General features: G+C 44.9%; 1 protein-coding gene across 2 annotated transcripts; it reads right to left on the bottom strand.

The window, feature by feature from the left end:
- Positions 1–3,409: 3,409 nt before the first annotated feature.
- LOC142576335 (uncharacterized) lies at positions 3,410–23,027 on the bottom strand. 2 transcript variants are annotated; one of them, XM_075686430.1, is made up of 5 exons: positions 22,852–23,026; positions 19,433–19,580; positions 13,733–13,866; positions 7,208–7,325; positions 3,410–3,762 (listed from the first exon to the last, which is right to left on the bottom strand). In XM_075686430.1, exons 1-5 carry the CDS (start codon positions 22,937–22,939, stop codon positions 3,543–3,545), a joined length of 708 nt encoding a protein of 235 aa, XP_075542545.1. In that variant the 5' UTR covers positions 22,940–23,026; the 3' UTR covers positions 3,410–3,542. The 2 variants fall into 2 exon arrangements, with proteins under 2 accessions (XP_075542545.1, XP_075542554.1); XM_075686439.1 differs by having other exon boundaries at positions 3,626–3,762; positions 7,212–7,325; positions 22,852–23,027.
- Positions 23,028–26,948: the final 3,921 nt, after the last annotated feature.

The following is a 26,948-nucleotide window of genomic DNA, read 5'->3' as shown; positions in this document are numbered from 1 at the left end:
CTCCCGAGGAGCAGATCGACAGCTTTCGATCAGCAGCGCCGCGAGCAGAACCGGTAACGAGCTCGTCTACGCCGTCCCGATGCTGCAGCCCGGGCACAAGAACAGACTCGTGCAGGCGAGCGCAAGCAGCAACTGCGTGTACTCAGGATCCGGCAGCCTATACCAAGCCGTCGTTTAATGAACCGTCGGGATTAGCCCAGTGATAAACACCGGGCCGCACGTTTCAGGTTCGCTGGTTAACCATCCGTACGGAGTGGTTGGGCAGTGATTTTTTTCTTTATTTCCTTCATTCCGTTCTGGCTAACTCAGAAGGAGCCTGTTCGATGGCGCTGCATTATATATATATATATATATATATATATATATATATATATATATATATATATATATATATATATATATATATATATATATATATATATATAGAGAGAGAGAGAGAGAGAGAGAGAGAGAGAGAGAGAGTCGGAAAAAATTAGTACGCAAATAATACGTCGCCTAAAATACCGCAGTTAGACGTCCCTTGCCTGTACCTACAAATGCCTCATTGACACCTTGATAATTATGATAGTACGTGTCGAGTTAGATAAATAATTATAATTATCTAATTAAATCTCAGTAACGAAACAATTACTGGCAGCTACTCCACTGTACTGGCAACAATATGCACTAGGTTTTCTTCGAGTAACGCATTGCTGTTTAAAAAAATCTTGATGCATCGTAATTAATTGGGACACCCTGTATACACTTATGACATCTGCATACAAGTAACGATGTTTCCATGCCTATTAAATGTTGTAAATTATTTAGAAGTGTTTGTTAATGAGTCGCTAGTCTTGCTTACTCGAAAGAGACGCGATACTGAGACACCTATCATTCACGTGCATTTCACACGCCATTTATAAAAGACTCTGCTGAAGGGTACGTCACTAAAGTCCACAGGCTTTATTAAGGGTCAAGAAACACGCAAAGCATTTTGAAGCGAAGTGAACAAACAGCAACATATTGTAGCGTGGTGGTGGCGTTGAAGAACACAGTAGCAATACTGTGAAAGCCAAAACTAACTTTTATTGGGCGAACCTGTGCCCACAAAAACAAGATACACTTATAGCACAACGATAGCGGCGAACATGGTCGGCGATCGTCGAAAATCTGATGAGCGGGTCAAGCGCGTCGGCTTTTATACATAAGTCGTCGAATGTTCCAGAGTAATCGCTGGGACCCGCGTGCCTTCAAAAAGTTCTACATTAATCACGTCGCGCACACATGCAATCAGATTACACAAGGTTAGGTCACAGACAGCGGATGGAATCATCGATAAACCTTCCAGGAACTTCCGATACATGCAGGCGCGTCCTGCGCTGTGCGATAACATTTGTTATGCGGTGAAACGTTTCGCCCGGTAAAGACAAGTACACGTGTCAATATTCGACCTCTAGGCATAAGCTGTCCGCCTATTCGAATACACTATCGCATGGACTAGAGTATCTCCCACAGGCACTTTCTAAAAATTATTTAAATGGTTCGCTGAAACATCTTGTATTACCAAGAAGATTCGTCGAACGACGCAGCTGTCTGCAGCTACGGGCGGAGCTTGCAATCACATTGTAGGAAAATGCGACCCTGAACAAACACGTTGATATTACAAAAATAGCAAGCCAGCACTACTTTAATGATCTAAATTTCTTCCCCTCTGGAGCCCGTGAACCCGCGGCAGTAGCGTGTCAGTTATAAATTGCAGCGAGACCGCAGTCATCTATGTCAGTCGCCGTGGTGCAGCATATCGGCGCGGAGCACCTAGCTGGTCGCGCTTCTTTCCAGGTGTTATAGCCGAAATTTTCGGTAGAAATGAGTTGTGCTCCGTGTCGCGGAACCACCGAACCCTCAGCCATTGGAGCAAAAAAAGAAACAGAGATATAATCGGTACTTTTTTGGTAAATGCCAAAACATGCTGACTGGTGCCAAAAAAAAAAAGCGTGTAGTTCAGCGTCCCACACCAACACCGGGCTATGCTGTACGCCGTTGTAGGGCACTTCGGATTAACTCGAGTCACCTGGGGTTCTTTGACGTGCAGCTAAACCGCACGGCGCTCTGTTTCTTTTCCACCCTTCGGTATGCGGCCGCAGTGGTCGGGAATCGAACCTTGTTCTCGGCAGCTGAACGGCTTAGCTGCTGAACCACCACCGTGCCTGATGCGGCTTGCCGATACACACTAAGTACCACACTATCTGCTGCATTTGTTGTAGCAATCGTCTTTGACGTCGGAAAACCTGAAGCCCTTGTCCGAGTCCTGGGTGCTTTAGAAGGCGGGGCCCTCAACCACAGTCACAAAACGCAAGGTCAGAATACTGTTTTGGAATGTAACGATTCGCTGCTCTGTATATGGAAGATATGCCTAGTGACTTGTAATTTGGCGGCTGGGGTAAAGACCTGTAGTAGTAGACGTTTAGTCCAATTCACAGATACAAGGTCTCCAAATACCGCAGTAGACATTGTGGAAGCCTCGATTGCCCTACAATCCATAGTTTATGTTGGGAATATGCCATTTACGTGAATATAGTGACCTGTCGTTGCCATTTCGCCTAACTGAATGCCTGCAGCACCACAACTCCTGGAATGGCTCGCCACGGTTGGCATTTCTACGATAATAGAAAAAGATTTGAATTGTAGTTTTCAAGATTTTCGAAGTTACTACACGCGTGACCGGACCTCCTGCTGCGTTGCATTCTGAGGCTAAGAGCTGCAGCAAATCTGGAACCCTAAGAAGGAGAACTCAACTCTCATTTTCCGCTTCGGAATGTTATGAATGTTGTAGGATTTTTTAAACAAATCATGCCATTTGCCCAGTTCCTTCGAAACCCTTGAAGATGACTCTACGTGCTTCTATACAGCCCCTGTTCTGAAGCGACTCAGCGCGACAGTTGAACTAGGAGCAGTGCAGCGGGTTCTCTAATGCTATGGCAGTAAAGACCAAGTCCTAAGTTCCTCGCATTAACGCTAAACAACTATACAGCACGAAGGATAGTGTGGGGCGCCGGATAGACGGACCAGGGGGCTTTGGATAAGCATCATTTGGAACTGGACACTGTTTGACGCCGGTTCGACGCCTCTCAGTGAAATCAACGTGCTTATGTGCGCATCTGCTCCATACTGCAACATCACAAACAAACTTGCTCGTCCTTCTTCCAGTCTGCCGATTCCTTTGTTTGTTTGTTTTCCTGATGTTCTGCATTCGGTTCAATTGGGTACAAACTGTCCAGTGTATCTTGAAGTCGTCTGGTGATCGTACCTGCACTTTATGCTCAAATGAGCCTCTGAGGTAAATATATTATAGCACCTATCGCACCTATTATAGTAGTATAGTATAGCAAATATAGCACCTATTAAAAGTTGGCATCAAACCCACGTTGCGCAGAAATAAAACTCGCGCATTTATTTTTTATATATATTTTCCCAACTTATAACTAATTCAGGATTTGTGAAAGGACGCGCTGCCATTTACATTACTCTTTGCGATTACGTTTTCGTTTTTCCAACTTTGCGAGCTATCCAACTTGCACTCTACCGTACAGAGTTGCAGGCACTGTCACTAGCGCAAAAAACCACGGCAGGGGAGCCACGGTAGAATGTCCAGATGATTGGCAATCGTACAGCTCAGCGAACATGTCCAGAATCCTTGTGCAAATCTTCTTCCTCCGTTCCAGGGACACAGCACAAGGTGAGTTGAGGCCTTTCTCGTAGCAGGCCTTTTCCATTCTGTTTATGCTGGAAAAAAACGCAGGATTGACTGAATAACTTACGCCAGCTAAAGAGCTAGGACATAAGTTCTCCACTATCGAATATTTTCATAGTGAACAGGCCTGTCTAAGGCCCGTCTTTGCTCTATGAACGGCGTTAAGACGAAGCGTTAGTGAACACATACTTTTTATAAATAAAGGTAATAATGAAACTATCGCCTGAGAGCATCGTTAACCATACTAGAAGTTGAGCACACCACTTTACCCGCACTTGTAGCATTTACTACAAGTACGGGTGAAGTGAGGTACGATAAAGTGGAATAATGTGCATTAACAAGTAAAACTAGGGCTCTTTAAAGTAGGTTATAAAACTAGCACAAAACTTGCGCTGTTCCTTCAGTACAGTAATTAGCAAATTGAAAGGCCTCTGAAAAGCAATTTTGCCAGACATAAATGCTAGGCGCATCCAACGGCTGGCAGTTGGGCCATCTGCTTCATATTGGGCCATCTCTTGATCTTAAAAAATTCCTGCTATAACACAGCAAACACGTTCGCCAAGTTCGGCAGAAAGTCGAAGGGGCCATGTGCGAAATTCCTGGACATGAAGCACCTCACACCCCGTATGTCACTGATATGGCTCCAGAGAACAACATGCACTTTACATAAACTACGAGTATCCTAACTCGAGGTGTTTTAGGAATTTTCAGAATTCAAATCGGAGATAAAAAAAACGGCAGCCAAAGAAAGAAAGAGACTTCTCACGTGCCCTACGTGCATGTCTGTTTACTTTTTTTCTTTTATCTTGACTACATAATTGTCAGTACTGTGATGCCTACTCGTATATTAAACTGGAGTAAAACTTCACTAGGAGGCTGAAATGTACTCCACCGCCTGAAAATAAATTGGGAACTTCACATGGCGCATATGTTCTCTCTGCTGACATGCCTTCTATTGCATAATACTAAGTGCCGTGTTTTGACCGCAAAGCTGCGGAGGCAATTGAAATCCTTCGGTGGGGTGTGGAGTGCGAACAACAGGACCAAAATTACTCGCGCCGCACAAGTGCAACATTGGAGGAAACCGTAAATTTAACCAGAGTAATATCATGACAAGCACGGCGTGACTGGTGAGAAGGTTAATTCACTGGTGGCGTTCAACATTCTATAGGAACATATTGGCTTCGATTGCTGCTTATGTGCCATGGTCTCCGCAGTAATATTGAGTATCTAGGCTTTTTAAGGTGGACCTAAGTATATAAGCGAAAAACCGTTGAAAGGAATTTGCCACCGCGGGCAGACAAACTGACTTCGAAAACGTAACACCAGGCCCTATTTGCAGTTTCGACTTTTGGGCCACCCGCTGTAAATATACTTTGCACCATGTACTGTGGATACGAAATAAAAACTTTGGAAACATAAACGGTTACCAATGTTACCGAACGTTTTGCCATCAACTCGGCTACCTCATCAGAGGCGACCGAAGTCGTGCAAAGATGGTAGATTTTTAAATGCGGACATTTCACGCAGTCATCAGGATGGTCTGTACACTACCCTTCCGGTCTTAGGTCCACTGAAGTACCCCATGGACTTGACCATGATGGCGGGCCCCAAAAAGCCTGCAGCTATGATATGTGGTTCACAGGGTACGGTGATTGCGTTTCTGAAAGCTGGACGATGGGCTGGGAGAAACTGCTGAGCTTACTATCTTCTCGCAACACATAACGACGTAATAAGAAAATGTATTTATCGGCTGAGCTGAACAAAGCCTTCTATGGGAACACCGTCCACTTGAAAAACTTGCCCGTCACCTTTGACGGTGCGTCGAACAAAGCTAAATTAAATTATGGTGTTTTACGTGCCAAAACCACTTTCTGATTATGAGGCACGCCGTAGGGGAGGCCTCCGGAAAATTCGACCGCCTGGGGTTCTTGAACGGGCATCTAAATCTAAGTACGCGGTTGTTTTCGCCTCCATCGAAATGCGGCCGCCATGGCCGGGATTCGATCCCGCGACCTCGTGCTTAGCAGCCCAACACCACAGCCACTGAGCAACCACGCCTGGCGAACCAAGCTAACTTATTATGACTTAGTTTATGATTTAGTTTATAATTTTATAGGAATGAGCTTATTTTTTTTTTAACTTCTCGCAATAAGCATGTGCCTATTGTGAAAGCAACATATCCCACTGAATAGGCGTAATCACGGGCCAGAATAACTTCTGATAGCGTACATGAACTTGCCGGTGACAAAATGATATTGGTAAGAACAGCGCTACGAATTGCGACCGTAGATTCCGACTAATGGCACTTATTACTTTGCTAGGCAAAAGCTGTGAACACATATCTCCGAGCCTCGAAATGTTGTTTTCTTTAAAAGAAGAGCATACAAATGCACGAACTTCTGATGGTAAAATAACTGGTCTACGCGATTGTCCTGCAAAATCATAAAAAGAAAAAGAACTATTTTTGAAATATGGAAATTATACCGTGCAAATGGCCACACGGCAACTTCGATTACTCGTTTAGTGACTCGCACACTCATTTCACTATTTTAAAAATTAAGCGCGCGCGTAGACCAAAACTGTCGTATACTACGCAAGCGATTGACGCAGCGTTTATATACTAGAGATAAATTTAGTGTTCCTCCATGATGTTGTGCGCTTGTTCGTTACTGCGCTGTCCACTGTCGCTAAAGTCTGCATTTTCTCTGAGTCATGCATGGTTATCGAAAAAGGAGTTTATACAAATGTGCAGCCCAAGCGTAGTATTAGATGTCACACTCACAGAAGGCATCAACAGCGGGCAAGCAGTCCCATTTCATCGCCTTAACTTTATTTCCAATGTTTTTCTTTCCTACAGAAATAATACACAGTTGAAACTCGACTTAACGAAGTGATGACCACGCTCGAATTATTTCGTTAAATCGGGAAGTTCGTAAAATCGAGAAAGGAATTTTTCGGTCCTTCGAAGTCTGAAAGTGCAACGTAGCGACATGCTAAGGCTACCGCGGCATTGTATTTGCCGCTAATCCAGCCATCTGTCGCATAAACCATGAAATAACGAAAGCAACCACCGCCGCCCCTACCTAGGCGATGCTGAGTCGGCTGTTCCGTGCTTGGGCGCGGTGTGCAGCCTCGTCAAAATAAAGCTAGGGACGGGACCATGGCGTCTAGATGTTCTAACGCGATAGTTTTAGAGCGCGCGCTCGAAGAACAACCCGTCTGTGTAAAAAAATCAGAAATGACCGCTTTTTTTACTCATTTATTTCAGGAAAAAGTTCGCTAAATCGAGTTCGGTCAAGTTTGTTTCGTTACTTCGGGTTGATGATAACATCAAACCCGATGGGTACCCGCCGGGGAATGTAAATTTCTTTGTTAGATTGGGAACTTCGTAAAATCGGGTTTCGTTATATCGAGCTTTAACTGTAGTTACTCAAGCTGAAGTATGAAAAGTCTGCAGCCATATGGCACACTCACCTACATGGTAATTCGGGAGAATAAGGGTCATCATACGTTGCATTAAAGAGTTTCTTGTATTCAGCAGCGCATGCCTTGAACTCCTCGACGTTTGTGCAGTTTCTAGTCATGACGTAACCTAAGGACAAAATTACCCCGAAACTGGCATTAGCATCATCACAAATGACACCACGTGCGTATTCTATGCCGCTTTTTCTTATGGCCTTGAGGGCACCTCCACAGAGCACTTGAAACCAAGCGCAGAAAATGCCAACATTATATAATGACGTTAACACCGGCGCGATGTTTCAGCATATTATTATGACTGCCTCAACTTGATCATATGAATTCTTTGAAGCCTTTGCACTGATTTATTTACACTGATTTCTGCGATGTGAAATTTATCCGAGTTTCCTCCTACCTCCTCGTACTCTTTGCTCAATGTTTCTTTGTAATAGGTCCTTGAACCTGCTTTTTTTATGATGACATAACTGCGCAAAATTGTAAGTACACGTCTTAGCACATAATCAAGTTCCTTCGGTGTGCATCAAAATATATTTAAATTTTGTACCATTTGTATATTCAGTAGCATTTATATCAATCCATGTTTTGAATTCTTTTGTCGTTACATATTTATTATTCCCTTGTTGTCATTGCATGCAAGCTATTCTGCTATATAACTCTATATAGACTATAGCAAAATATTGTGCGAAACTCAAGGAAGATGACTGTAAGAGTAAGCGAAGCGTGGCTTCTCGTCTTTTGGTTAAAGCAACGTCACGTTCTACGTCATTCCTCACAAGCCGACAGGCCGCAGAGTCGCCTGGGTTCTGAAAGTATTTTCTAGTTTTTTTTCTCTCTCTTCCTTCTCCTTTTATTCCCTTTATCCCTTTCCCCAGCACAGGGTAGCCAGCCGGTATTTACACTGGCTAACCTCCCTGTCTTTCCTTCCCCTTTCTATCTCTCTCTCTCTCTCTAGGAGAGAGAGACAAAGGGTGCACTGAGTGCACTGAGTGCATTTCTTAGTGCACTGTTAGTGCACGGCCAATATGGAAGTTCGCAGGAACCTTGCTTCGCAGGTTCCTGCGAACTTCCATAGGTGTCACTGTGCCGCTCATCGGCCTCAGAAGTGAGAAAAAGCGCGTCTTTAACTCCGCGTTCTGATGTATGATCTCCATCTTTCTCGCCTGACAGCCTGTCGTCCACACCGTGCGTGAGCGCCCGAGCAACACTCAGATGAGTACTGCATGCCACGTACGCTTTGTCACGGAAGCCACGATTCCGCTGCATTACCTGGCTTTATAGTCGTTGCCTTCGGTTATAGAAACCGATAACTCCACTTGTGTAGCAAAGGCAGCTCGAACTGGTCTACCTTCGTTGTGTTCCTCTCCTGATACTTCATCAGGCTAATGACTCTCTCATGCACGATAAGTAAACTCTAATGCGAATAAGATACCGCACCTTTCGTCCTTTCTAATTCGCAAGAACTTCTTTCCTGGCGTTTAGCATTACCGGGAGAAGCCACACGAAGTGGCTTCTATATATTTGCCCTTATGGCTGAGTTCGTCCGGCATACGCGGCGAGGTACGAACTTCTCGATAGTTTTCCAGACAAAAAAAAAAAAAAAGTCGTTTACTGACGTCGTTGCTGCAACAAAACAGTCTCATCCACAGCATGCCGGCACACAAGCCGCCGCCGCTCTCTTCTGCAATATGCTGCCCTTTACGCCGACAATACATCGCGGCAAGAGCAGACAGCTCAACGATGGTCGACGCTCACAAAAGTAGACGCTGTGTCAGGGAAAAGCCGGCAGAAGTAGCCATAATTATGCAGCAAAAATAAATTCAGAATGGGCATTAACAGTTTGCTTGCAGTAGAAATGGAAGAGGAATTATCAAGCTTTGAGTCTTCATTTTGCCCAACTATATATTTTGTATAAAAAAAAAAATAGCACGCTTACCACCATTGCGATCACGTGGAGTGGACCTTGTGGTAATCATCACCCAGCGTAGTTGGAAAGACACGAAAATTCAGAGCATCGCCGGCCTGACCTTGCTACGAAGACACCATTTCAGTTTAAAAGTGGTCTTTCCAGTTTTGTTTCGACATCAATTATATAAACAATCCAGGCGAATTTGCGTCGTCGTCGTCGCTTTGAGGCTTCGTATAATGTACAGGTACGGTAAAATCCTATCACGCCCTGACCACCGTTTGCTATTAGTGTGAGGGAAAGCGTGCGACGGTGAGCCCGGAAGGACGATGGCTTGATGGGCGCGCAATGTTGGAGGTCACGTGATTACGATAACACGTGTCTCTTGGGGACGTCCTCTACGAAAAAAATGACGCCTTTCGCCCCCGCAACCATTTGTAAGCGATTAAGCGAGCGTCCAGCTCCCGCAGCGACTGCTTTCCCGTGGGGAATTTTTTTTTTTTCCCCTTCTAGACAGGTGCCCATGGATGGACTGGTGAGCTGACGAATCCGGACATTTTTAAAGGGGCCCTGAACTACTTTTTATCGAAGTGGAGAAAGACATTTGAAGTTAAAATAGGCCATTTCAGAAATACTTTGGGCAAAAAGTACTTCAATGCTTTCAGCAGGAGCGGAGTTTTTGGCAATCAAACACGGCCTACGCTGTACTCCAGTTCCTTCTACAAACGAGACGTTCATTTGAGGGATCGCCAGCCGTTTGTGCGCAGGCGCTAGTAGGAGAGGGCGCGAAAGAGAAAATTTGGGGACTTCTGCTCCTTGAATATATGACTCCGCCTAGGCACTAAGGCGGAGGTTTCTTAGCGCGTGTTGTATGCGTTGGTCACCTAGGCATGCCGGCATTGCGGAGTGGAGTCGAGTTTGTTTACGCTCCGACACTGGCTGCCCGTGCGGTGAGGTAGTGGGCACGGACGCCCTATTTGGTAATCGCTGTGTGTGAAGGTACGTCGGACGTACTTTCTCGCGCCTGCGGCGCTGGTGCTGAGTCAGTCATGCCGGATTAAACCTTTCTTGCCCCTTACAGCACTCTACCTTCAAAAAAACGTCACTGATTTTCCTGCGGGAGCAGTAGGGGCCGTAGAAGAGGCCCGGCCTGCTCTCCTGGTGCAATAATTTCGCTCTAGGCAGGTTTTTCGTATGCTTCTGTCCGCGACTTTTCGGGAGCATTTTTTAGTGGTCCCCTTTGAGTGAAACAAACACAGAGCGCCTTAGCAAGCGCGGTTGAACGCCACCGCCTGATGTTATGTCGTGAGGATTATTGGCTTGGCGTCTCGCCCGCGTTAGCTTAGGTTTAGGCTAGGTTTAGGTTACCTTAGGTTAGGTTGCGTTAGGATAAAGGGCGTTAGGGTGGCGCGGCGTATTCTCACAGTGGTTATGCCGTGAGGATTATTGTCTTTTCGTTTCGGCCACGTTTGTTTAGGTTAATGTTAGGTTAGGTTAACGTTAGGCTAGGTTAGCGTAAGAGGAGTTAGGGTATACCACGACGTATTCTCATAGCGGTTGCAGGGGCGTCGAGCGTCGCCGGTTGCCTTTGAGCCACTTGCGTTCCAACGAGGCCAATTGCTAAGTCACTCTGACTTCTACATCTTCAATATATGCCGCCCGGCACCTACTACGGTCCCTACTGCTCCCACGGAAACATCTGTCGCGTTATTTCCAAGGTACATCGCCGTAAGGCGCGAGAAAGCTATGGTGCGGCACGACTGACTTAGCACGAGCGGCGCAGGTGCGAAACAGTCTGCCCTACACAGCGGTCGCCAAGTGGGGCGTCAGTGCCCATTGCTTCACCTATTTCACAGCGCCGGCAGCCAGCGTCCGAGCGTAAACAAGCTCGACCCCACTCCGCAGTGCCGCAACGCCTAGGGACAAAGGTATATAACACGCGCTAAGAAACCTCCTCAGTAGTTCCTAGGCACAGTAATATATTCAAGGAGCAAAAGCCCCTAGATTTGCATTTATTCGTGAATAAAATTCATTATTTGAGAACGCGTGGTGACGGTTGCATACCAAACAGGTTGTATTTGTGCAAGCACAATTAGCACCTTTAAATGTTCGCCTTAAAGAAATAATTCCGCTTGATAGGTCTCCAGGCTCACTCAAAATTGAATTTGCAGGCTTTTTACAAACAGTGTGAAATTTCTGCCCACAACACATTTGCATGACAGGTTACAAGAATATTTGGCCCGTTTCAAAATAAATGTAGTAGCGACTGACGCTTCTTCGTGTGAAGAGAAGGCAAGCGTGGGTACGCCACCCCTCCATTGGCCTTTTTCACTTCGCCTACCAGATTACGCATGAATTTTTCATGCCGAACTTCTGGCAATAGTTCTTGCCTTGCAGAAATTACCCCTTCAAACTACAGTAGTTTTTATCGCCACAGATTCTCCATCGGTATACAGCGCACTTACTGCGTCTACAAAGACGACAGCATTGAACACGTTTTATGCATTAGCTCCGCCTCACTGGTAGGCGTCCCAGGCCACCGAGACATTCATAATAATGAAATAGCCGAAGCTTTAGCACGAGTTTCTTTAACAGGTCATGTAATATCTGTGCTGCCGGCAACTGCGCACATCACTGGATCGAAGACAGAGCGAAGACAAAAAAGCCCTGTCGTTAGCAAAATCTACAGATTTTTTGTACCTAAATTATTCTTGGAACCGGCAATGGTGTCCTAACCAGAAATTCGAAGTTTCATTTACTCGGCTGCTCCCGTTGCCGTATTCCAACACTTAATTTTTACTTGCACAGATGCGGTCTGGCGGCATCCCCTCTGTGCTACCTCAACAATGAGCCGGAATCCATAGATCATATTTTATTTTCATGTCGGCGGTTTTCTACTCATCGAAAACCATGTCTAGAAATTCCGCTTCAAAATTTAGGATTGCCTCTAAGCAGTACTATTATACTCTCCCTTGGCGCAACGGTATTGGGATACAGCCACAGCAGCGCTTGCCTAGCCATTTATAATTTTCTATGTGGCACAAGAAGAATGCCTTGTTAATAGTTCTTAGTTTCCATAATTGATTTACTTCTACTTCAGTTTAGAAAATTGAGAAAGTAAAGGCACAAATTCACAGTTTAAATGTTACTAGTACTATTATTCAAAAGTTAACTTATTCATGTTTACGTATCTCCTTTATATTATGCATTTCAGTAACAATTCTTTTTTCTTTTTTTAGTATTCCTATGAACGCAAGGCTTACTATAGTATTGATCACTACTTTGTCTCATGCATTTACATTTTATTTTTCATCTTGGGTTATACATTTGCTTTACTTTTTTGTGTTATTTATTTATGAACTAATTTATTTTATTTTTTTTTTCTATCATATTGCCACGCGATTCGTGGCCTATCCCCCATAGTGGGTTTGTGCCATTAATTGAGGCTTCATCATCATCATCATCATCATCATCATCATCATCATCATCATTATCATTTCTTCCGAGTGCCACCGGGTAACGACGGGCCCCGTTCAGCCTGCAGCGAATGTGCGCCTATTCGCGTCTCGGTCGTGCAAGTCAGCAGTTGGGCGTTCTTGAACTACCCACAGCTCCTGAGCATCACAGGCTCGTCTACACCCTGATTCTGTAATGCCTCCATGACTGCTGAGGTTTCGACTGTATCAAACGCTTTCTCGTAGTCAATGAAAGCTGTATATAAGGGTTGGTTATATTCCGCACATTTCTCTATCACCTGATTGATAGTGTGCATATGGTCTATTGTAGAGTAGCCTTTACGGAAACCTGCCTGGTCCTTTGGTTGACAGAAGTATAAGGTGTTCCTGATTCTATTTGCGATTACCTTAGTAAATACTTTGTAGGCAACGGACAGTAAGCTGATCGGTCTATAATTTTTCAAGTCTTTGACGTCCCCTTTCTTATGGATTAGGATTATGTTAGTGTTCTTCCAAGATTCCGGTACGCTCAAGGTCATGAGGCATTGCGTATACAGGGTGGCCAGTTTCTCTAGAACAATCTGCCCACCATCCTTCAACAAATCTGCTGTTACCTGATCCTCCCTAGCTGCCTTCCCCCTTTGCATAGCTCCCAAAGCTTTCTTAACTTCTTCCGGCGTTACTTGTGGGATTTCAAATTCCTCCAGACTATTCTCTTTTCCATTATCGTCGTGGGTGCCACTAGTACTGTACAAATCTCTATAGAACTCCTCAGCCACTTGAACTATCTCATCCATATTAGTGATGATATTGCCGGCTTTGTCTTAACGCATACATCTGATTCTTGCCTATTCCTAGTTTCTTCTTCACTGCTTTTAGGGTTCCTCCGTTCCGGAGAGCATGTTCAATTCTATCCATATGCATGAGTATGAGTTACTAAAGTCAGTACCAGTGAAGGGTACCGGTGACCATCAATGTTGCGAAGCAGTGGTTTCAAGATTTGGTAAGTTATTTACCCGGGTAGCCAGCCGCCCACCGCAATGAATAAGAACAACTACTCCGCACCCGACTCCAAATAGCGAGCGTCGGTATCACCAGAATTCACGACCGCAGAAATGACTGCCACTACCTAAAATATCTTTGAAGAAAGTTTGGTCTCACCTTGCAATGTCGACGTGTCGCACACCAGGGCTCGCAACGCTCGGTAACCGTTCTCTCTGCGGGTGAAGTTTGCCCTCAAGTTTTCTGAACAACGAGTCAAGCCGGCGTAGCAGTTAGAGGTCTCCGTCAAGTCACTGCAAGGTCACCTGTATCGTTAAAGTTGGCTGTGCACTGACTTTTTATAGCATCAATGTGCCATGGTGCTTTTCTTAATCAATATTACTATTATGAAATACGTGTGTATGAAGGTTGACATCAGGAGTGATGCCAGCTACTGCTCGTCTCTTAAACAAACAGTGACTATTAAAAATAGGCTGGCTCCAACAAACGTTTCAAAAAGACTGTCGCAGTAAGTAACGCATGGTGTGCTATCACTTCCCACGACTCGTTTGAAAGCAAAAGCATGAAATACGGTGCACCACGCAAGGAATTCCTAAAGCATAACATTTAGTAAACTCAGCTTTTTAAAAAAAATGGCTCTTAAAAAGCTTTGTCACTTGAACAGATATCTTAAACGGATGTATATTACCTGCACTCAGATCAAATTGCAGTGTTAGCAAAAAAAAATCAGTTTCGCCGCACGGGCGAAGCAATAAATGCGATAGCAGCATGTTACAACATTACACAAAGTGTAAGATTCGTAACTGTAGGGACAGTATCAATTGAAGTAAACCTAAGCTGACAAAGTAAAAACGAGCTATTGCGCAAGGGTTCTTCTGTTTGTATTATGCAATCGGGCAATTTCATGTATGTTTATTAATAAAGGCTAACGTCTTTCTTAGCGAATTTACCACCACTTTTCCTTATTGGGTATGTTTCAAACCTCTTCGTTTGAAACATCTTTCGCACCCATGCGTTCTTACGCACATGCCTCTGCAATAAAGGACTTGATGCTGAATGGCCTATCGTTCGTGAATATGGAGAGTAGGTTCCGAGCTTACAAAATAAATCCAAGGACACCTAAGCAATTCTTATGAGTTGTGAATGCGAAAGCATTAGCGTCCAATGAAACGCCACTGAGCGGTCCTTCCAGTTATGAACTCCTCGCGGGCAAGCGAGCGCTTTGAGACGCTTGGCAAACGCCACCTAGGTAGCCCAAGGCCGGTGCACTTCGATCCGTGACGTCATGCTACCTTGCCTGACTGCCATAGAATCTAGTGGCAACGCTCCCGAGTAAGCCGCGGTAATTTTGACGTCACCGCTTTCGTCACGCCGGGCTTGGTAATGGAAATTTCGGTCCAGGTAGCACGATGTCATGAAGCACACAACGCGGCTATCGAGGAGGCGCTAATTTAGCCGAGTGGGTAAGACACTCGACTTCTCAGCGCAGGGTCGTAGGTTCGAAGCTCTGTACGACGCTTCTCCTTTCGAATTCATTCCGTGATTTTTATACATTAATTTCATTATAGCGTTTGTCAAAGCCAAGTTAGAATGCAGCCGAGAGCTTGCGCGGAGAAGGAACACGCAGATATCACAGGCTTCCGAGTGCGAGAGCGAGGGTCACGTGGCATCACGGCGATGCCCTCTCCCCTCCCGCAACCCCTGGCACGCCAGCGCAGCAGCAGATGTTCCCTATCTCCAGCTCTGCTCTTTCGAGACACGGACGTGACGTGGCGTCGTAGCCAATGGGAATTTGGGTGCTGTTTCACTGCTACACAAGCCGGCTTTTTCGCTCAATGAGCTATTTGATGCTTTCGCCTTAATTAATAACCGTGACTTCCTTTCCGAGAAGCCGACGCGTCAGGCTTTGGTTGATGGACGCCGCCATGCTTCTGCGGAAGTTATTACCGACTTGTATTCGAACGGGGTATTGGTAACTGGTAGGAGTGATATTGTGCCTCACTCGCTGGTCTTCATTGATGTTTCTGGGGACCAGAATACCAAGCCACCGCAGTACTTTGCATCTGTTATAACTCATCTAACTTACGAAAACTGTTCAGTCATAAGCGGTCCTTTTACTGAAAAGGAGGTAGAGGTTTCCATTGATTAGTTGCCTATGTCAAGGACCACCGGTCCTGTCGGTATTTCAGGTGAATTTTGCAAGACTTTTAGGTCCATGCTTACGCCTGTTCTATTAAATACATTCTTAATGAGTTCTGAATTGGAGGCTTTACCACCGTCTTTCACAAAAACCACACAGTGTCAATACGTAAATGTATTGGCATACAAAAAATGACGTTCTTCTGAGGGCTATATAGATCGATTACATTGTCAAACGCTGACTACAACATTTTTGCAAAAGAAGTGTGTCATATCGTTTGCAGGTAGCGATGTGAATTTTTTTTGCTCCTTATCAAAATGTGGTATAAAAGGCCTTTCCACACAAGCTAACATACACGTCGCTCGTACGGTCCTTGAGTACTGTTCCACTTCTTATGAGCAACTTACAATGCTTCAAATTGACCTCGCAAAAACATCTGATCGGGTCCGACATTTCTTTTTGTTTTATCTTCAAAAACATGCCCAATGGTGGTTCCACAGTGCTTAATGGCGTTCGACGTTGTTGTAGTCATTGTACAATTCGCTTTGTTGTCATTGGTGTCCTCTCGAAGTCCGTCCACATTCGTTCTGGCCTGAAACAAGGATGTCTTGTGTCGCCGCTTCTCTCCGTCCTATACTTGGAGCCACTCTGTTTGAGAATTTCGAGCTGCAGTAACATTCGTGATTTAATTATTCTAGGTAATCAAGTAAAAGTCTTACAATTCACTGATGATATCGCATTGTTCTGCAAGGCCAAGCCCAGCATCGATAAAACTTTCTTTATCGTAAGGTTAGTTTGCTACTGTCTCTGGTGCGCAAATGAATAACTCTAAAAGCTCAGTCCTATAGTTTGGATGTTGGGTCATTACACCATCACATTATTCTGGCATTCAATGGCTTTGTGGTTCACCTAAATATCAAAGTGTTTCACTGCACCCCTAGAAGTTAAGCGCACATTACTGTAGAGCGCGCGTTCCAGCCCTTGAGCGCTACACAAATACATTTTCCTCGCACCGTCTTTCAACATTTGGAGGAGCAAAAGCCTGCAATATGTTTTTGGCAGCCAAAGTTTTCTATGTATTTCATGTCCTTCACTGCCGCAAGGCATTACACTAAACGTTCTCACAGAATATTTTTCAACATTTATATGGTCTTCAAGTTTTGAACCTGTAGGACGAGATAACATTTTTCGACCAGTGAGTGCTGGAGGGTCAGGATTGGTGCATTTGCATGTGCGACCGTTAGTCTCGCGGTTTCTCTTTTTTTGAAATAGCCCGTATCCGATTGTAGGAGCCTTCTTGCTTGTTAACCTGGTTCATGTCCTGCTAGAATTGGTGGGGTCTTCGAATTTCCTTTCTAGACTTTGTTTATGGGTCTTCATGCGTGAGGTTTACTTTGCGGCGTAAGCTGCTTTGGGCTCAATCCAATAGCCGCTTCGGTTGGCGATGATGTCCGCCACCAGGAATGAGAAAATACCCAGTTCCAGCCGGGGTCGATTCCGGTCCTCTGCGCGGGAGTCGGCTACTCAAACAATGGGCCACGCCAACGTTTGCTAGCTGCTGCGGAGGCATGCCCTATACAGGCGTCTTTGTGTGTAAGTAGTAATGCAATGTCAGATGCGCGCCGCGTAGCGTCCATACGTGAACATTTGCATTGCAGTTGCATATAATTACGCACGTGGCACGTCATGCAGCTGGGGAGGCAAGGAAACTACACTACTGTATGTTAGCGGTTGTGGGGAAACCGGATAAGCTTAATTTCAAGGTACGGTACAGTACGTTGCTGCTATTTCTGAAAAATAAACACCATGCAAATATGTGAAGCGGGCAACATATACGCAGGGCGTGCAGAAGCAGAGCCCCATTAATTAAAGCGCCCCGCAGGGTCCAGGAGACACTACGGAAGCGGTCGACCGTCAAATCAGCACTTCTGTACCCTCCGCGTTAGCGTTGCGGCTATGACATTGTTAGAGGTCGTGGATTTGAGTTTGATCCCAATCGCGGCAGCCGCATTTTGACGGCGGCGAAATAGAAAAACGCATGTGCACTTAGATTTTGGAACACGTTAAGGAACATCACGGTGTCAAAATTAATCCGGAGTCCGCTACCACGGCGTGCCTCATAATCCGAGTATGGTTTGGCACGTACAGCCCCATCATCCAATTCAAGTGTAATAGTTCTGCCACAATGCGATGTGCCATGTGAGGCAATGACAACGCTCAACTCTTTCAGAGGTTGTAAAATATGGCACACAACAACGCCTCAAGCAAACACCTCTCCCTGTGTGTTCTGTGTACTACGCAGGACAAACAGTGGTGCACGTAAGGTAACGTTTACCATCAACTCAACACTCTCATGTTAGCCTAAACGTCGAAGAAATTAAGCTTTAGGCGTCAACATCACCGCTAATTATCGTCAAGCAAAGCATCCAGCACGGAAAGCTTCGCTTACATCGATTCCCACAGTGCGTGGGATCTGCATATTTTTTTTTTTGCCTCGTCAATTAAGTGGACTGAGGAGGCCACCCACCTTAGGGCTCAAGAAGCCTGATCTAGCAATATATATATATATATATATATATATATATATATATATATATATATATATATATATATATATATATATATATATATATATATATATATATATATATGTATGTATATGTATATATTTATATATATATCGTCAATTAAGGGTTGCATTTCTAACGTGCCCGAAACTATTGAACCCTGCTTTATAGATTGTAAAGATGCCATTTTATTATGTGATTCCCTCCATAGAAATTTGAAGAAAGACGTTGATCTAAATTCTCTAAGTATCCCATATCTTGTTGTTGCATGTGATCACGTACCATTCGATATGTTTTTACTGATAAGCCTCCATAGACTATTGAAAACTCGTATGGAAGAGCAAAATGCAGAAAGAATAATTTCCTCAAGAGCGCATTTGTCTCAGATGTTTACACACTTCAAGGACATTTGCGATCAAAATCAATGTCAGCCGGATCGGTTTGCACTGTTGATTAGGCGTTTAACTTCTCCTTTCAAGTTTTTGTTGGGATGGAGGGTGCCGCTTTGTATGACGCTTTCTTTGTATGTACCGCTCGTTGACCTGTCATCGGTTAGGACCATCCAGTGCTCAAAATATTCTAAATATTTCCTGTACATACATCATTTCATTCATCGTAACAAATCGCCCGTAAAAAATTGCCTTCGTGGCGCAGCTCGCTAGAGGGCGGGCTAATGTGCTTGAAGAAGCCGTGTGACGTAGTTCGATTCCGGTCAACACGGGTAATGTTTTCTCGCTTGTTGAAGAGGCCACGGTAAACGGCTATATCCAGATGGTCGCCCAGCAAAAAAAAAAAAAAAAAAAAAATGCTGAGTGAAGTAGCCGAACAATGCGATAGAGTTGATCGTAGACTGTGCGCCCGCTCTCAAATCAAAGGCTGCATACTTCTCCGTACATTCATGAAATTGCTCACTCTTAGTCCGAGGAGTAGTGACGTAGTCATGACAACATTCAACATTAAGTAATTTGTGTCCTTCAAAAATATTTCCGATCAGCTGTAGATGCAGGAGGATCGAACTCCTTTAGAAAATGCTAAAGATTTGTTCCACCTGTTCGCCGATTCTGAATGGTTTGAGAGCTGACCAAACCATATTTTTTTTTCATTTTCAAGGTTACATCAGTGTTATTAAAACATCCTACATATATTACATACCTGCACGCTTTCCTGTAAGCTTCAGCATCGGATCGGCCTTCATTGTTCTCCACAAGTGTTACCCAGCTTAGGAGCCTTGTGTATTGTTGGTAGCAGGAAAATATTTCATACGTTGAGCAACCCTTCAGCTCTTCAAATGGCGGCAAATCTATAGTGTGGAAGGGAAAGAGGGTGTTCATACATCACAATGAAACGATCATTTCTGTTGAACAAGATAAGGTAGCCGGCCATATTTCTGCGTTGAAATGTTGACACTAATATCTCGGTGCCTCCACAACTTTGTTGTGCCTTATATAGGTGTGAAAACAACTGATCATTCTCTTCCCTCAGGAGCCATGCAAAGCGACGACACCGCCCATGTATACACATCGTGGCATTCTGTCCCAAGAGGGCGACAATGCTGAACTGCTTGAAAGAGCAAAAATATGATTGCAAATTTAAATGTTACTGGCAAGTTAAACGGGATTTGAGAAGATGTGCTTCGTCAATATTAGAAACGTTATTCTTGCCCTGAGCAGTCTTGGTAAACCCAGAAAGAACGCAAGAATGATAAAAATGGCCCATACATGCGAACCGAATTTTAAAACCTTGACGTCTTACAAAACTACCAGCGCTGCACTTGGGGTGTGCAATTGGAAACAGAAGCTTTGTCCTTCATTTTCTGTTTTAATAATGAACATTTTCCAGCTCACTAAACGGAAAACAGAGCTTTCTAATAATTTCACGAGCGTTACTGCACCTTCTATATCACATACTGCCCTTCCTAGCGTCAAGCTATAAGCGTACAATAGTCGCGCCAGGATAAACCTTGAATACGCTCCTATCGTATACAGGGGGATTATTTTTAAGTTTTATGCAATATTTTAAAATAGCATGTTGTAGATAACGTAATTCTAGTGTTATCTCGGAAATTAATTTCCAACTTGGATACGTCTTGCAAGCTCAGCGGCTTGAATACGTAAATTACAATATGTGCCATAAGGTAATTAAGTAAGAAGTTAATTATTGAATTTTTGTTAATTTATTGAATATATGTTTTGGTTCCTCGTTTTACTAATGTCCGAAGTAAATGTTAGACCGTTGGTGCGGTGTTTGCTGGAGGGAACATTCGCAGCTACAAGCGACAAATCTCCTCTCGAGAAGTAAAAGAAATATGAGTCGTGTCTGTTTGTGGAAGTTGCGCCTCCCGATAGTGAAGTGGAAAGACTAGGCTATTCTTCTTCCACATACCTATCATGACTTAGCCGCTGGTCTCTACCAAAAGGACCCCTTAGCTTGTTACTACTGCATCCGTGCGGCTTTTTCAACAACTTATATCTGAACTACCCACAGTCCGACGCTATCCTTGAAGCAAACAAGACGACGTCAGCGCCACCCAGTAAATATGAGAACAAGCCGTGCGCTAGAAGGACACTAATGAAGAAGAAGCAGACACGCTCAATCATCCGCTTTTGATTGGCCGCTCTCTTTAAGATTTCCTGACTACATACCAGTGTTTTAGCTGAATTTCTGGTGGTTACATTGGCTCTACGAAAAGTGAACTCATCAATCTCGGAAGGGGTAATAGTAACGTATTCTTTATCTTTATGTTCAGCTCTTATTGCAAATAGTGGCTCACGTATTTCACGTACATTTCATTGCCTAATACCCTCTCACTTAACACTAATGAGATTTGTATGGGTACCTGGTCATGAAGGATTAGTTATAAATGAATGAGCAGACAGCTTGGCGAGAGCTGCTCTTAGTGGTCCAATTCTCTCGATCATTCCTTTATCAGCTTTCATACTTGCTGCTAGGTTCAGGAGACGGGCAGTCATACAAAACTCTTGGAACCTATCATTAACGAATTTATCTGATTACCAACACCTCCTATTCCCTTGCAGCAGAAATTTCTGCCGCAATAAAAAAAATTGAAGTCCTGTTTACCAAATTGTTGAATACCTATGTTAAACTATTATCTGCATCGATCTGGTTTGGCGCCCTCCTCCTTGTGCTCATATACTGCGGTGAGGACGAAACAATAGAACACTTATTCTTGTCATGTCGCAGCCTTTTATCATTAAGAAAACATACTTTAGAAGGAAAATTTCATGGTGCCAGATTGAATATAACGATTCCCTATATTCTGTCTTTCTGAGCCTCTTCTCTGGGTCATCATTATAAGGATGTTGGTGCAGCTGTCTTGAGATATAGAACTCAATCAGGACGATTTCCTAGCTAAATTCTTAAATATTATCTGAACTTATTCTTTTCAGCTATTCAACATTTCTCAATAATGCTTCTTTTAGACTCACATAATCATTTTCACAAATCACCCGTTTCTTGGCCAATCTCCCTTAGCGGGTATAAGCCACTCTCGAAGGCAAGCAATTAAGCAAGCAAGCAATCATCTTCTAGTTTTTCCAAGGATCTACATCAACGTCTACGCCGACCTATCGAAATAGCACTGGTGTCTACTAAAACAACGTTTTGGCGTCTTACTTCTGGATTCGCTCGGCTTTTTTTATATTTACGTTTGGGTTATCCCATTATCCCAGCCCGCGAATAGAAGCAAAGTGCCTCGAGCGGCCAGTCGCGCGGCAGTGTTGCGTGAATTTCTGAGCTTCTTTCGCGCACGAAAAAACACTTTTATGTAGCACATACTTAGCAATCGAAAGCTGTATCGGGAGCTTTTTCGTGTCGCTCTACAATTTTCTCACTGAAGCTTTTCATGTAATCATAATATTTGAGAGGTTGATTGATTAAGGGTAATTATCTAGTTAGGCGGAATGAAGAAGCAATCTGAGTATCTCCAAGCTACGGCAAACAACATCACCTTGGTTCTTTCCGGCTACGTGGCATTCGCATATTTTTTAACTCTGGCTAGAGTTAGCTGGGGCACCCTGTACACGCTAACGATAGCACACCGGAAACAACAAAGACTTTTCTCCCATGCTTTCAAGGTGTTCTTGACACACTGGACGTTAAATTAACCTTTATAAAGTCAAATAGCTAACGATTATTAGTAATATTATAAAATCACGAGAGATACCGCATGCTTGCTGCGGCTGTTCACGGCATACACCTAATTTCTTCCGTTTAGAAAACATTGCTGAGGAAAAAAAATAAACAAAGAAAACGGTCCATATTAGCTGGGACACCCCGTGTGTAGTGCACGAGCGCCTGAATGCTCACCTTCAGCGCCTAAAATTCGATTACGTTTGGAACATGATTGCTTCCGTGCGCTCAGGTGGCGCGCACGTCGTTAAGCATACCAGTTGTTCGCGATCAAACCTGCGCATGTCGCTATACGGGCGTTTATCACAAACCTGGCGCAGCTTTGCAGTCCACAACGATTCATCTGTTTTTTTAACTATAGGCCACTGAACTCAGAGCTAGACACGTGCGCTCTTCTCTCCCCAAGTGTCCGAAGTACTCACCCTCTACTTGAGCGGCGATCATACGAGAAATCAGCACCGCAGACAGGGCACTTGCCAGGATGAGTTGAGAACACATTGACGGCAGCATGGCGTGCCTCCGAGTACGAAGACACTGGGCTTGAGCGTTCTCGAGTGAGAGGCGACAGCGCTGTTGACGAAGAGTGCGGCCGCCGCCGTTTTATCGACGCGTCGCATGCATACGCAAGCGGAAACATTTATCTCTCCAACGCGACGCCATTTGCTTGCTGCATCTTAGTGCGAAGGCCGCGAGGAGCCGTCAGAACGCACTGCCAAGGTCGATCCAAATAAGTCGCGAAGCTTCGGGCGAAAAGCGGTGAAGAACAAATTGTCACCGACGCAAGCGACGGTGGTTATGGGAGCTGCGATTGAAGCGTGACTATGTGATGCGGGAACAAAGATCGGGAAAGAAAAGGGTGCTTCTTAATTAAAACGAGACACAGCCAGATGAACTTAAGGAAAAAAAAATGTCCATTCAATGTTAAGTGCGCGTGACGAGAAAATTCTACTTTGTCATGAGAAATGAATTCCTTTCAATTCCTTTTTCAGCGCCCACCATAAGAGGGGAGGAGACGTTGATGCTGCAATCACTTGCAATGCAATGCATCTCTTGAAGTGTTCATCTTTTACAATACGGCCCCCTCACACGTTGTATTGTTTTGCTTGTCGGCGTTTGCTGAATTTGGTGGCGTGTGTATTTTCATCGTTTCTTAACCTGTAAAGTCAAACGTTGTGAGTTATGACCGCCACACAATTGTTTACTTTAGCTGTTTTCGTGCGACTGCGCTGGCCGAAGGGCTTAGCGTCCGGCGATGGGACCAGCACTCGACACCGAAATCTTTCGTCGGCCTCCAAAGAAAGTATGTTCTGTGCAGGGTACGATTTCAACACCCGCACGGCTGACGTTTTACTGCATCGCCTTCCACGCTGAAAGCTCGGGACGCCTATCAATTTGAATGGCGAGGAATTTGAATGCTGTAATGGCAGGCCACCAAAAGAAATTTCGTGCCTTTGAGAACAAAATGGTGCCACTTCTGGGACCGAATCTTATAACGGTTCGGAAGGGAACCGGTTCACTTGGCCTCATCTGACTGGTCAAAATTTTGCTTGCGTCAGAGGTCGTCAGAGACAGCGGGGCGGCACCGCAAATTATGAACACGTCACGCATCTGACAATCATTTCCAAAGAGTACCCGTCTTTGGCTAAGAGCGGAACCGGCGAAGGGGCAGTCCGCTTTGGGTTCCGTTACTGTGGCTTGGCTGTTGGCTCGCGACCCTGGCCGCGCGACCCTGGAGACACACGCGGGCGTCGCGCGCCCGTGCGTTGGTTGCTTCGGAGGCTATTGCCTTTGCCGTCTGCTTGGTGTTGCTCTTACGGTGTCGACCACGGCTGGAAGTGAGATACGCGTTCGAAGAAATGAAGGATAATGAGTTGCACCACCCGTGCCGGCTTTCTAAGTAGACATTTTGCAGGCTAAAACATGTTTCCTCGGAGTTTCGCAGTTACCTGGATTGGGATGTACGCTGGCACTGCGGTACATCGCATTACACATGGAGGCACCTCTCATTGTCATCCTGTGTGACAGCTTAATAGAGTTCAAGGGTAGACCTGCAATAATAACACGTTACATGTAAACGTTACGTATCGACAATGTTCAGACTTGACTAGCCTCCTATTTCGATCGTGGGCAGAGCTGCGGGAGCGTCTCTAGACCCGTCGCTGTTCGATATTGCGGCCATATTGAAGCTACAAGCTTAGTGACGACACGCTAAGGAATTTCCCAATCCAAACAACTTATTGACACCTCTCGGGAAAGCGCGAAAACTTGGTACTCGTCATTAACAGCACGTTCGCGTACACCCTCCAGCGTGATCCCACATACCAGCATGGCGCCGGACGATAGACGGCGCTGTGATCGCAAAATGGAGGCGCGCTTAAAGGGCCCCTGAAACGGTTCGGACAAACTTTGTAGACGTATAGGGTACAGCTAAAGTTAATCATTCGCACCACAATTTGTGTGAAACGTCTCATATTGAAAGATGAATTTCGCTAGAATAGCAGCTTGGGCTTGTTGGTTTTCCATCCTGGTGTTGACAGCGCAAAACGTAGACGAGACACGAGACGAGAGGACAACACCACAAGCGCTGACTTTGACGCTGAAAGTCAGCGCTTGTGGTGTCGTCCTCTCGTCTCGTGTCTCGTCTACGTTTTGCGCTGTTACCAGGATATTAAGAGAGCTACGGACGATTACAAATTACCCTCCTCCACAACCATGCATTTTCTCCTCAACTGTTTAGCCGACTGATCGGGGCTACGCTCCGCCTTCACTGGCTCTGCGCCATTATTTCACGTCGTGTCGTCGACTTCCGGTTCTCTAGGAGCGAGCGCGCGAAGTCTCTGGAAACTCTCCGCCAGCTGCTTGGCAGCGGACCCGAACCGAGAGCTATCGAAGCAGCGTTCGTTGCGAGCATTCTGTCGCAGTGCCGAACGTGTCTGGTATTCCGGTAACCACAGGCTAACCGGGCGTTTCGACGGATCGGTGGAGGCATGAACTCAAGCCGATGAAGGAACTTTAGCGTAGACGTACGTGAGCTGCCTGATCGGTCACCACGGTCCAGCCACCCGTTGGCGCAGAGCTTAACCAGCCAAACAAAGAGCTAATATTGCCAAGTGTAAAACATTTTAAACATTTACAAAACAACGTGTTAACGATTACACTCCTGCGAAACATTTACACCCGCAGCAAAGAATACATTTTGTTACTGCTACTCTGTGTGGTTGAGCTCTGAGCCACCAGGTGGCTGCACCGTGCAGATCATCCTGCACGGTGCAGAATGGCCTAGTATTCCGTATTGCATTGTATTTTGTATTGAAATATCAAAAGGAGAAAGCAGACCATTATATGTGGCCTTTTTAGAAATTGCAGGAGCCTATGACAATGCAGACCGCAACATTTTGTGGGATATTCTGGAAGGGGAAGGCTTAGGTGACGATTGTCTACAGCTTTTGAGAGAGATTTACCTAGAAAATACCGTTTGCGTTGAATGGGAAGGGATGAGGAGCGAGGGGAAAGTTCATATCAACAAGGGATTGAGGCAAGAGTGCCCTTTATCCCCGCTGCTGTTCATGATGTACATGGTGAAGATGGAGAGGGCGCTAGAAGGAAGTAATTTCGGGTTTAATCTCTCATACAAACAGGCGGGTACAGTGGTAGAGCAGCAACTCCCAGGTTTATTTTATGCGAACAACATTGTGTCGCTAGCTAACAATCAAAGTGGCTTGCAACGTCTGGCTAATATCTGTGGACAGGAAAGCAACAATTTAGGTTTGAAATTTAGTGTTAGAAAAGCAGGTGTTATGGTATTCAATGAAAACAGTGAAGAGACAGTGGAGATACAGGGCCAAGAAATACCTCGGGTAACAGAATATAAATACCTTGGTATATGGATAAACGAAGGTGAGATATATGGAAACGCAGGAAAAAATCATAACAGTAAAAAGGAAGAGAAATGCAGCCATAATGAAGCACAGAGCGCTATTGGGACACAAAAGGTACGAGGTCCTCCGGGGTATGTGGAAAGGTGTAATGGTCCCAGGACTTACTTTTCGAAATGCGGTTGTTTGCTTTAAATCAGGGGTACAATCAGGACTCGACGGGAACCAAAAGTCAGTGGGTCGCCTCGCATTGGGCGCTCACGGGAAGACTACAAATGAAGCTGTGCAGGGTGATATGGGCTGGACTAGTTTTTTAAGTGAGGGAAACTCGCAGTAAAATTGAGTATGAAGAACGGCTGAGGAATATGGAAGAAAGCAAATGGGCTGGGAGAGTGAGAGTGGGACAGGAAAAACATTGATTCACAGTGGAGGAAAAGAACAAGGAAGCTTACCAGCAAGTATGCGGCCTGTAGGGTGGGTAACACAGCAACAAAGAAGGCCAAGCGGAAAGTCAGAGAGGCTGAAATAATCTCATGGGTGGCGGCAATGGAAAAGAAACCTGCCATGAGTAACTACTTAAGAGGAAAAAACGAAATCAGGAACGAAACAATTTATATTAACTCAAAGGGAAGCTCATTACTTTT

The sequence above is a fragment of the Dermacentor variabilis genome, chromosome 1 (assembly GCF_050947875.1).
Source record: "Dermacentor variabilis isolate Ectoservices chromosome 1, ASM5094787v1, whole genome shotgun sequence".
Classification (NCBI taxonomy): Eukaryota; Metazoa; Arthropoda; class Arachnida; order Ixodida; family Ixodidae; genus Dermacentor; species Dermacentor variabilis.
The sequence above is the reverse complement of the archived record's forward strand: the minus strand, read 5'-3'. Positions and strand labels throughout refer to the sequence as shown.